This window comes from Vidua macroura, chromosome 6, assembly GCF_024509145.1.
Source record: "Vidua macroura isolate BioBank_ID:100142 chromosome 6, ASM2450914v1, whole genome shotgun sequence".
NCBI lineage: Eukaryota > Metazoa > Chordata > Aves > Passeriformes > Viduidae > Vidua > Vidua macroura.
In genome coordinates this window covers 10,014,117-10,025,588 of record NC_071576.1, presented here as the reverse complement: position 1 = coordinate 10,025,588, position 11,472 = coordinate 10,014,117, and the positions used below count along the sequence as shown (strand labels likewise).

At 47.8% G+C, this 11,472-nt stretch overlaps 1 protein-coding gene across 2 annotated transcripts; it reads right to left on the bottom strand.

Annotated features, from left to right (window-relative positions):
- Positions 1 to 1,967: 1,967 nt before the first annotated feature.
- CKB (creatine kinase B) lies at positions 1,968 to 11,472 on the bottom strand. Of its 2 annotated transcripts, none has more exons than XM_053979848.1 (8): positions 11,363 to 11,472; positions 10,262 to 10,474; positions 8,987 to 9,141; positions 7,944 to 8,076; positions 6,921 to 7,092; positions 5,342 to 5,465; positions 4,461 to 4,650; positions 1,968 to 3,946 (listed from the first exon to the last, which is right to left on the bottom strand). In XM_053979848.1, exons 2-8 carry the CDS (start codon positions 10,452 to 10,454, stop codon positions 3,768 to 3,770), a joined length of 1,146 nt encoding a protein of 381 aa, XP_053835823.1. In that variant the 5' UTR covers positions 10,455 to 10,474; positions 11,363 to 11,472; the 3' UTR covers positions 1,968 to 3,767. The 2 variants fall into 2 exon arrangements, with proteins under 2 accessions (XP_053835823.1, XP_053835824.1); XM_053979849.1 differs by lacking the exon at positions 10,262 to 10,474 and adding an exon at positions 9,611 to 9,798 and having other exon boundaries at positions 11,363 to 11,441.

Here is an 11,472-nt window from a genome sequence, read left to right as displayed (position 1 = left end):
AGCTTTGTAAATATGTTTTTTTTAGGAGGAGGGAAGGCAGACTAGCCAGAGAAATGTGGAGCAGCCAAAGGAGCCTGCTGGCCTGCTGCTTCCCCAGGGGAAAAGCAAAGCAAACAGGAGATGAAAAGCCTGTGATGCCATCTCCATCCTCAGAAGAGTGCCTTGCCTACCACACTACCACATTTTTTGTGTGTGGGTGGGTGGGTGGAGAAAAGAACAAAGATCACTCAAAGTCTTCTGCTCAAGTTATTCCATGTTGCGTAAAAATATGGTAATGTTCATCTGAGGACAGGCTGGAGCCTAAACCTTCCCAGGTGAGTGCTGGAGACATTAGGCAATAGCACCTTCCTTTTCCTTCTTGGCCTAGCAATGGATGCTGGGCAAAATGGAAAGCTGGAAGAAAGCATTGCCCTGCCCTAGGCTGTGGTTGGAGCTGAGCAAGAATCCTCTGTGGAGAGCCGGACTGGAGCAGGAGCCTCCTGTGCCCCAGGCAGAGCACTCACCAGGCATCCAGCAGGTAAAACCACCTTGCTCCATCCCTCATTTTGTGAGAGAGGAGGCACACGGTTTGGCCACCTTGTCCCAGGAAGCAGGAGCCTCCCTGGAGCAGCTGGAGCTGCTCGGGAAGCAGCCGTGCTGTCCCCTGGCCTGGCCAGAGGCACAAGGGAGCGTGCAGGGAGCTTGACCGCTTCGCTGAGGGCTGGGAGCCTCCCACGCCAGGGCCGGTGCTGGGGTGCCGAGTCCACAACAGGGTGAGACACCATGAATCATTTTCCAGTAGATAGCACGGATGTGGGAGAAGGAGCATTTATGCTGCCAGTGAGTGTAACACGAGAGGCAAATGGTTTCCCAAACAGATTCGTTTCTTGAGCAAGGACCTTGGGGTGCCAGCAGGCAGCATGCTGCCTGTGCCACACGTGTCCAGAGGCAAGGCTTGGCACCACACCAGCCAGGGCTGGGCAGCTGCTCCCTGAGGGAAGCAGAAACAGTTAGGAGGAAAATGTAATGACAAACAGAAATTTCTCTTTAGAACATTATAAAAGTGGTGCATGTCTCACAGCATCCATGGGACAACATGCCAGCCTGTAGGAGCAGGGACAGTGAAACAGGACAACAGAAGGGGCTGCCTCACAGCAGCGGGATGGCAGCAACCATCCCTACTCCCCAGTCTATGGGGGAGAAAAGCTCAGCTGAAATGTCACAGGAAAGCCCAAAGATGGCCCAAAAGGCTCCTGGCCCCGCTCCTCCCCCAACCCACACCCCCAGCACTGCTGGGACCAACAGAGCAGTCCCCGCTCCAGGCCTGGTGAGGACACTGCCATCACCGTGGGTGTGATGAGAGCAGGAGCCACACAGCTCCTTTCCAAAAGCTGTGGGACACAGGTGGTTAATGCAGGCTCCCTGGATAAAGCACAGCACTGACCAATAAATAACCTTCCTCTCCTCTCCTGTCCCAGGGCAGACTGCCAGCACCTGGCACCATTCTGAGTGCCCAGAGCACATGCAAGTGGCTGCTCCATACCATCCATGATGGGCACCCAGGGCACAAGGGTCAGTAATGCCAAAGACCAAACCAAAGCTTTTAAGGCGAGGGGGCAGGAGCTTTAATCTCTTTCTTCATCAGAGGTTTTTAGAAAGTCCCACCTGGGGTTGGTCACACTATCCACCTTTTGCCAGGACACATTCTTTCTCTGAAATATTTGCAATTGCTTTGTACAAGCTGAAACAAAAGCACGGTCGCATGGCAGCAACACGAGGGAACACAGCAAAGGTAGTGCGTGGGAAAGAAAACCAATTAAAAAGAAGTATTTTCTACTTGGATGCAGGCATTAAAGACTGGCTTGCTGCTTTGAGCACAATTGTTTAGCCAGCTACAGGTGCTGTCTCAGACTGCAGGGACTCAGGGGCTGAAAGCAGACAAATATAACAGCTCAGTTGGGTTAAGAACATAGGAGAAACAAGATGCATAGAGAGAGAAATGTTTTTATTAGTCCAGCTGATATAGCTAGAAAAAAATAGACAAGTTTTCAGGCAACTCCTTCCATTAGGTAATTGCTGTGAGCGCAGTAACGACGCTGTGTTGAGGAGAGGCACCACTAAATGAACACTCTGATTACAAGAAGCAAAACCAGCTATTTGCCAAGCGTCTGTGAACAGTGACATGAAGCACAGCATGGGGGATCTAAAGAATATACAGAACCAACCGGTTGTCTCTTGCACCATTTTCTCTTCCCTGCTCTCACAAGCTTCGTACAGAAAACTCCCGTGCTGATTAACTCAAATACAGGAACAGCCAGTACAGAACAAAACTCTTACATATGATCTCCTCTCCCCCACCCAATTAACTCTGAAACACATACAAAGCAGTATTAAAAGAAAAAAAAAAAAAAATCTTATCTGAAACATTCACTCAGCCTTTTCTCACCAAAATTAAATTAGCTTACCCCAGCTGGAATCATCTCTTCAGCTAAGTGACAGCCTGCAATCACAGCCTTAGAAATATCACAGCCTTTACAAAAGAAAGCTTCAGTTATCTACACAAACCTATATAAAGCTGCACGCCAAGGAGGTCTGCATCAACCTCTCGTCACGCTCCCTCCATCAAAGCTGTGTTTTAGCAGTGGGTAGAGCTGTTGAGCAGGTGCATCTGCATGAGCTGCAAAGGCTGCTCTTCCCAAGGGTCTGATGCTCCCAGTTAGCAATACTTGTGGAAAATGCTGCTCCTGTATATTAATAACGTGATGCTTCCACACAGCAAGCACACGTGTACAGCCATTCTGGAGAACAGACCTACTTGATGCACCCTTGAGCTCATATCCAGAGAACTACCTGAGCTTGCAAGCCAGGCCCAGTTCAGAAAAACTATTTAGCATGTTTTGACTATTCTGCAGTTTTAGGTTCATGGGGGGCAACTGGTGCAGGGGCCAAGAAGAGTCAGCTGACTAAAGCTCATAAGCTGGTATTTTCCTGTAAGTGGCAGCTTCCAGCCCCCATCTCTGCCTTGGCTGACCTGAAATTACTTGAGAGAAGCAGGGGCTGAATTAATCTAGATTTCACCTTACCCTTTACCCTCAAAAGAGCAACTGGTTGTTTACACTAGCTAGGTTGAAGACAAGCTTCTCCCCACAAAGCAGCTGAGGGTCACTAATACCATGGGCTGCAGTCTGACCACAGAGCCTTGCCCTGCACCCCATGAGGTGCACCCCTGCTCTGAGAAGAGCAGCAGCCCTCTGTACCCAGCCTGGTCTCCCCTCCCTTACAGGAGCCAGCCTGGCTTGCAGTACTCAGGATAATGACAGTTTACAGTTGGCATGAGCAGATGCACAAGTCAAAGCCTTGGAGGTAGGGCATGTTTGCAGTGACTCATGTTTAACATTAATTCTCAAATTTACAGCAACTACAATCAAGTTAAGAGGTTCAACTTCTGAAACTGCTTTAACAACATTTCAACTCAGCTGGTCTGCAGCAGCACACCTAGGAAGATGTGCTTGCACACAAAACCAGACCACCTAGGGTAACTATGAAAACCAAGTCACTTAAATCTCAAAGACATTCAGTTAACATATCTAAGACATCTCAGGCCAAACAATAGTTTATTTCATTTCATTTTCAGCAACATCTCAACCATCAAAAAAATAAACTCTAACACAGATGGATGGAAGACTTCTCTACAGTGTAACTAAGTGGGCTCTGACCCCAAGGGTTTGAATTGGAGTGACATTTTATTATTCATCCAATAAGTTAGGAAAGCATGAGAATAAAGTGCTTTATTTCTGGTCTGGCATGAGGTCATCAATGGACTGGCCTTTTTCAAGGCGTTTCTCCATTTCAATGAGAAGCTTCACTCCATCCACCACCATCTGCACCAGCTCCACCTCAGAGAAGCCCAGACGATCAGCATTGGAGACATCAAACACTCCGCCAACAGCAGCTGTGTCCACACCACCTGCAGCAAGAGATTCAGTTACAACATTGACCTCAGCCAGAGCAGGTGAGTCTGCCTTTCTTCCCTCACTAGCTTGAGGCAGGGACACAGCAGGACCATTCTCTACAAGCTGCCACTGGTGCCTCCTCCTACATGCAGGAAGATAAAGCCATGTGTGACTGCCAACATGAACCACAGAACATGCAATTAGGCCAGCTCTTTATTCCTCTGACCCACGGGCAATCCAACCTGAGGTCACAAGTACCCGCTGGAGCCATCTCCTAGCCATAGCTTAACCCACGATTCCCACCCTTGCTTATGAACAGGAACAGCTGCCACCAGGTCCCCCTTATTTGGTGCTCAAAATGACACCCAGGACATGAACTAGACAGCCAAAGTACATACTAAGTAGACCACTGCCATCCTCAACTCCTCCAGTGACAGGCACTGACAGTGTGAACCAAGAGATGGCTCTGGCCATAACCAGGCTTTTGCTGGTGTCTTAGGGCAGCCCATCAGTGTTATCCATTCTCACCTGTGCCTCGTTTCTGCAGCCGAAGTCTCTTGAGGACTTCTCCAAATTTCTCATGTTTCCCAAGGTGTGGGATCTTGATGTGCACACCAGCACGAAGCCCTGTTCCAAGGTTGGATGGGCAGGTCAGGATGTAGCCCAAGTGTGGATTCCACATGAACTCATAGTTTTTGGCCTTGAAGAGACTTTCTATCTATAAATAGAATAAATGTTTAGAGATTGTTCTCTGCCTCAAGATTATAGGACATCCATTAGTGCTCACTTGCAGCTTCAGTCACTCAGCAACAGCCACAACACTCAGAACAGATATTTTAGCCACATAAGCCCCCACCCTATGGAAAAAATGGCCACCAACAAGGAGCTTTTAAGGCCTTCATCTTGCTCCTAGCAGTGAGAGCGGCTAAGTCTAAAAGCTAAGCTTCTCATGTCACTATTTGTTGGGAAGCTGGATTGAATACATGTCAAGCTAGCACATCTCTAGGATCAGGAAAGGGGCTGGTAAAGTTCAAGCTCATATCAAGACTAGAAGTAGAGAACTTGAGTCCAGCATTGCCCATGCACATTCAGGGAATTTCTCCTCCTCCCCAAGGTGTCTCAAAGCTTTAGAGAACTATGTAGAATTTCTTTAAAATGCAGTTGAGATATTTGGATAAGGGTGCCACCACATCAAGCAAACATTCTAGATTACACAGCTACAAGGCTTTTTGCCAAAACACCTGTTTTGGAGCCCTCACAGCCCTGGATCTCATCAGGGTGTTCCCAGAGATCCAGACTATGAAGCACAACCATGGAGGACTCCAGAGGGGGCTTGAAAACTGCATTTTCAGATCTAACCAGAGAACCATGTGCCATTTGAAACTGAAGCCCCAACAGCAGTGATTTACCTTTGTTAGTCCAGTACAGAAGCGGTTAAATACTTCCTTCATGTTGCCACCTTTCTGCATGGAAATAACTCTAAGGTGATCCTCCTCATTGATCCAAACAAGGAAAGTCTTGTTATCATTGTGCCTAGGAGACAAAGCAATCAGTTTGCTGTCTTGCCCACCTCACACTTTGAAGATGGCCCCAAATTGCTCATCACTGCAGTTTTTAGTTCAAGATGCTCACTTAACTGCTTCAACAAGATTGATCTTCTTTCTTTTGCCCACGCAGGACCTGAGTTAAGCTGGTAGTTGTTACCCTGCCCTTTTCAAGAGGCAATTTGAATTGGCCTTTACAGAGTGAGTAATAGCAAGGCATTACCTAGTCTTACAGTATGAAAACCTAAAACCCCCTCATCCCCCTAGCTCCCTTGTGCCTCCACTTTACAAATTAAGGTATTTCTGCTCAGCAATTTGCAGAAAGGTGATCAGTAGACTTTGAGGGCATCCTGTACAATGATGTTCATAATGACACCATGTGTAACAAGCCTTTTTAGGAGTATTTTGTCAGACTATGACAAACTGGACTTTGTACCTTACTTTCACTATGAATTTTAGATCAGGGCTCTTCAGAGATGCTATATAAAAATCCTCTGAACAATGGGCTCCTCCTGCCCCAGCTTGCAGCTGACAGCAAGTACTATCATCCATGTTTATCTTGCTAGTAATTTCTGAACTTGATTAGGATCAAGAATCAGCTAGTACCCAAGGAAAGTTATTTATGCAGACAACACTAAGACATTACACACTTCAAGTCTGTAGATTAGTCATGCTCAGATGACAGCGCTATCTGGTGCTGGCAATCTGCAGGTAGATGATGCAATCTTAAAGGTGACCTACAGAAACAAAGCATGCTCCCTCTGGGTTGTACTGAAACAGCTGCAGTAGTAAGATTGGAGCATTTCTGTTGATAAAAACCTAGCCCTTAGCTTACAAGGGAGCAAGTTAATTATGCTGCAGAAGCTCCTGAGATGCAGTTTTATGTAGGTGACCTACATTTAAAACAAGCACTTCTATTCCACACCTCTGCATCAGTCAATTCCTGTCACCAAGTCTCTGAGGACAGGGGGAAGATCTCATCACTAGCACAGATGAAGCCATACTAGGTCAGCCCCAGTGAGTTTCTGCAAGCAGAAGTGAAGACACTACAGGGGAGTAACTATGATCCAAGATCAACCCTGAGCTAAGACAATGCTACGGTTTGTACCACAAGTTACTCTCAACTCTTGGTGGAAGAGCCAACTGCAGTGGCACATCTGCTCCTTTACAAGTGATCTACTTCCATAAGCTGATTCAGTTTTTGCATGGTAGTTCACTAACCCATGCAGGCTCTGGTTCTGGGCTATTGACCAAGCTGGCTTGTTCTTACCAGCATAAGAGCACTTGTCCAAATTTCGCTGGTTAACTGCAAGTTCTCCGTAGAAGTTTTTCATCAAATACAGTAATACAAGGTGAGAAGTTACTATTTTGCCCAAGGGTACAAGTCACCACTGAAACAGCAAGACTTTAACTTCTATGACTGCCTCCCCACAGACATACTCACCAGATACCCCTGGCATCAGGCCAGTCTCGTGCCATCCCAGATGCTAACAGAAGAGGAGAAACTGGCTTGTCAAACAAGAAGTGGTCATCAATCAGCTGCTGCTGCTCTGCATCAGTCATGTTCCTCAGAGCATAGTACTTCCCCTTGAGATCACCATCCAGGCTACCCAGAGCTGAAAGAGAGAGACTCTTTTAGAATGGGGCTAAAGGTTCTACACTTTCCTAGCACTTTGGAGACCACACACAAAGTATGGCAATGTTTGATCTGCTGGGTCTGGTTCCTCCCTTGCTTTCATCTCCAATGGCAATGCCCTTTTGGCAGAACCTGAGGCAGTATCAGATGATTTGTCTGCACCTTCTAGACTTATACAACTAGCCTTTGTTCCCTTACATGCAGTATAGAATCATTACTGCTGCTGAACTGTACAAATGGAGACTGCTTTTCTTCCAAGGAGAACCAAGGTTTATGGATGTAACAATCGGTATTATTCTAGTCAAGGACCAGAACTGCACCTTGAGCACTGGAAGGCAACAGGAAAAAAAAAAAAAAAAAAAGCTGAAGAGCTTCACTGAAAACCAGGGCTTATTCTAGTCAGCTGCAGATCTGGAACAAGACTACATCTCTAAGCAAGCTGAATGTTAATGAAAGTCAATTAAATGCAGCCACAAAACACTGTACCCCATGACTCAAGCCCTGTAGTTGCTACATACCTGTTACATTTCAGGTTTGAGCCCTGATGAACCAACCTCTCTCCCCACACACAGAGACACAAACTTTTGAGATCAGCAGAGGTCAACTTTAATACAGTCCAACTTCCCTCTGCCATGCGCTCTTGCTGTCAGCTACAAGCTGCAATGCTGAGGCAGATCTAATGCAATGAGCCTTTTCCAGGGAAAGCTCCATGTTCAGACTAAGTCTCCAGGGAGGTGGCTTTTGCCAAGTGCCTCCATTTTCAAACTGCCAAGAACACCTCTTGTGCAAAGGACAGAATGGTGTCCCTGAGGCACCCAGTTCTCACTTTACCTTCAACAGAGAGCTTCTCGATAGCCCGCCTCTCTCCTCGACTGCAGTGTGGGGGAAGGCAGAATCCACGGATGCTTCTGCCAGTTCTGACACGGGAACTCAGCACGTAATTGGGATCCAGGTCATCACCTCCCTACAAGATTAGGAAATCAGCAAGTACAACCCTGTTACCAAGATACCTCCCCTAAACACATGTAGTCCCCATGCACTTAAGAATGCACTTTACACCTGAGGCATTGACTCCCTGGCCTGTAAGCCAGTGCCTCATTTCAGGTCTACTTTCTTCAGCATCACATCAAGTACCTGTGTAACACAACTCTTGCTCTGAGGTCAAGGCTACAGCTACTAAGTAGTCCTAGGGACAGGGATATCACCAGAACATCAGTTCCATGTCCATTTCAGACTGTGGTCTGGGCTTCTGTTACCCCTTATAGATTTGCAATCTAGAGATATCAACATGAGGCAAAACCTTCTTTAGGTACGTGTTTACTCTTGCATATGAAAATTATTCATTACTGTTCTCCCAAGTCTCTTATTTTCAATATGATTTATGGCTAGCAAATCAATATGAAGTTAGGAACTCACAGAGTTTAGTTTACAGTAACATTTAAAATCCATAAAATGATTAAGAATCCTTACTCATAGCCGTAAAAATATTTCTTCAACAGCACGACACCATCAGCTGCTAATTAAGATCCAAGATCAGACAGAAGAAAGTTTAAATTTTATGACAGCCTGTGACATCCAGGACAGTGTTGTTTAGATTGACTGCTAGAGCCCACTGCCCAGAAAATACACACTGAAGGTGTTTGGTACAACCCACGCTGCAGCAGCACCTGAAAAAAGCTCCTGCTGCACACAAACTGCCCAGCCACTGACATCCCACAGCAGCAAGCTCTTCAGGCTGACTGCACCAGACTCACAGCCCAAGTGTCCATGCTTGGTGGAAGCAAGGGGACAGAGCCTGAGCAATCAGTTTAGGTAGCTGCCAACAACTTTACAGTCCTTAGACCAATAATCTGTAATTGATCAAAACTTTATACCTGCAGGTTATCAGCATTCAGGTCAGTCTTGTGCTGATCACTTGGTTTGTAGCCACCATGCCTGTCTTCAATAACTGGATCAAAGAGCTCCTTGAAGACTTCATAGGATTCTTCATCACCAGCCACGCATCCTACTGTCATTATGAAGGGATGGCCTGGAGTGGTAATAAAGTCAGAAGAGCTAAGTTTGGGTGATATTTGGCTGTACTCCAGTGCAGCACTAACCAGGCAAGTTCTTTAGTGGCAAGTCTAGTCACTTAGAACTTCATTCTTACAGAGAAACATTTGGAGAGACCCTACATTTTACATTTCATCCAGTTAGACAAATGCAGTGCTATGGAAACCCATAGCTATTGTCATTAAACCATGCTCATTTGTCAAGCTTGGTTTAGGACAAATTTGCACAGCACATCTAATTTGACTAGCTAGTTTAGATCACTGCATAGAACTTTATGTCTAAACAATCATGCTTTGCTGCAAGCATGCTTTGCTTTTTGCTCCTTCTGCTACATTTCTGTAGTCTGTTCATAAATACCACCTCCACAAGATTAGTTTTAAGTCAGCATATTCAAAAGCACCAGTTACTTCAGCTGGTTCACACGGAATATTCTCAATGCATTTTACCAGGATTATCAACCCCAGTCTGAATGACATCATCCAGGGTGAAGCCACTGGGCGTGACTCTGTCTCTCAGTTTCTTGTATAAATCCAGGGTTAGAACTTTGGCCATGTGGTTGTTGTGGGTGCTCAGGTCCGGATACTCCTCATCAGGAGGCAGTCTCTGATTATTTAGTTGGGCCATTTTGATATTGCTAGAGTAAAAATAAATACTGTAATGTTAACATGTAAGCACATCTGCTCCCCCTTTTTCATAGAAGTGCTAGAAAACATCACATAACCAGTCTGGAAGAGGAAGAGACCAAGACAGCCAGGTAAACTGACTTTTTTTTTTTTTTTCCCACCCCACACCAGATGAGTTATAATTAGAATGCATTTGGGTTTTTGGTTTGTTTTTTTTTTTTTCCCTCTTCAGATTGAAAGTATTTAGCAGAGCAGTTACATAATTGAAGTGTCTGGGAATTGATATGTCAGATCACAGCATGAAACACAGCTTGATGGAAACATGGCCTCCCAACAGAGCCATGCCTTTAGAGCAGTCTCTCAGTTCTTTAGATTTGTCCCTCAGTAGCTTGAGAACTTTGGGTAGCATTGTCAAGAAGCACTTCCAGTCAGGAGGGAGAACAGATCATTATGCAGACCTAACGATCCCATTACCTGGGTTGTCAACCCCAGTCTGGATGCAATCATCCAGGGTAAATCCACTGGGAGTCTGTTTATCCCTCAATTTCTTGTACAGGTCCGGGGTCAGCACCTTAGCCATGTGATTGTTGTGAACTTTCAGGTCAGGGTACTCCTCCTCAGGCTTGTACTTCATCTTCAGGAGGTTGTGGCTGTTTGAGAAGGGCATGGCTGACCCTACCGCAGTCACTAGGGGAGAAAGACGGGAAGCCTATCACTGGGCGTTTGGCAGCCTCCGGACCGCCCGGGGGAACGCCAGGCACCCAAAAGGTCACCTTGGCTCACGTTCCACCCGCGCCTTTCACACCTCTGCCGCTACATCGCCTTCCACAAGCGCCAAGGAAGATGAAAGAAAAAGTTCTTCACCTCCACTAGCCTTGCCCCGTCCCCACCACCCCGGCGGCAGGGGCAGAGGTCCTCCCGCCTCCCGGGGCACCGCCCGGGTGAGGGGACGCGCCCAAGGTCGCGCGGAGCAGCCGCTGCAGCACCGGGCAGACCCCGCGCGCGGCTCCGGGGCAGGGGGAGCGGCCGGGCCGCCGCGAGCCGGGGGGTGCTCGGCCCCGCCGGGACCCGCCGCGAGCCGGCAGGTGAGCGGGGCGGCACCGCTGCACCCTCGGCGCGCGGCCGCGCCTCCTCTCGCCGCTGAAGGGCGAGGGGAGCCGGAGGAGCGACGGCGCCCTCCGCGTCCGCGGACAACCGGCTGCTCCCCGACCGGGGAGGGGAGGGCAGCATCCAACAAGCCCTTACACAACAGACAGGTCCCTCAGGGGACCTGGACGGGGCGAGCGTATGTAACTACCCTGCTAAATACCGGGTTAATCTGGTTTTAGAGCCCAACCAGCCCGGCGAGCACCTGCGCCGCTCCCCGCGCCCCCCGCCCCGGCTGCGCCCCTGCCCCGCGCCGCCCCTCCTCAGCCGGACCGGCTCCACCCCACACAGCGGGAGAGGGGAAAAAAAAAAAAAAAGCAAAGAAGCAAAAAAAAAAAAAAAAAAAAAAAAAAAAAAAAAAAAAAAGAAAAAAAAAAGAAAATCCTTTGTTTTAAGGCTGCAGAACGGCTCGGCTGCCCCGGGACTTACCGCGGGCTTCGCAGCTACAGCAAAAACCTCCGCGCCGCCCCGCTCGCTGCACCACCCGAGTCCAAGTGAAGCTCCAGCGACCCCGCCGCGCGTCTTTTATATAGAGCGCA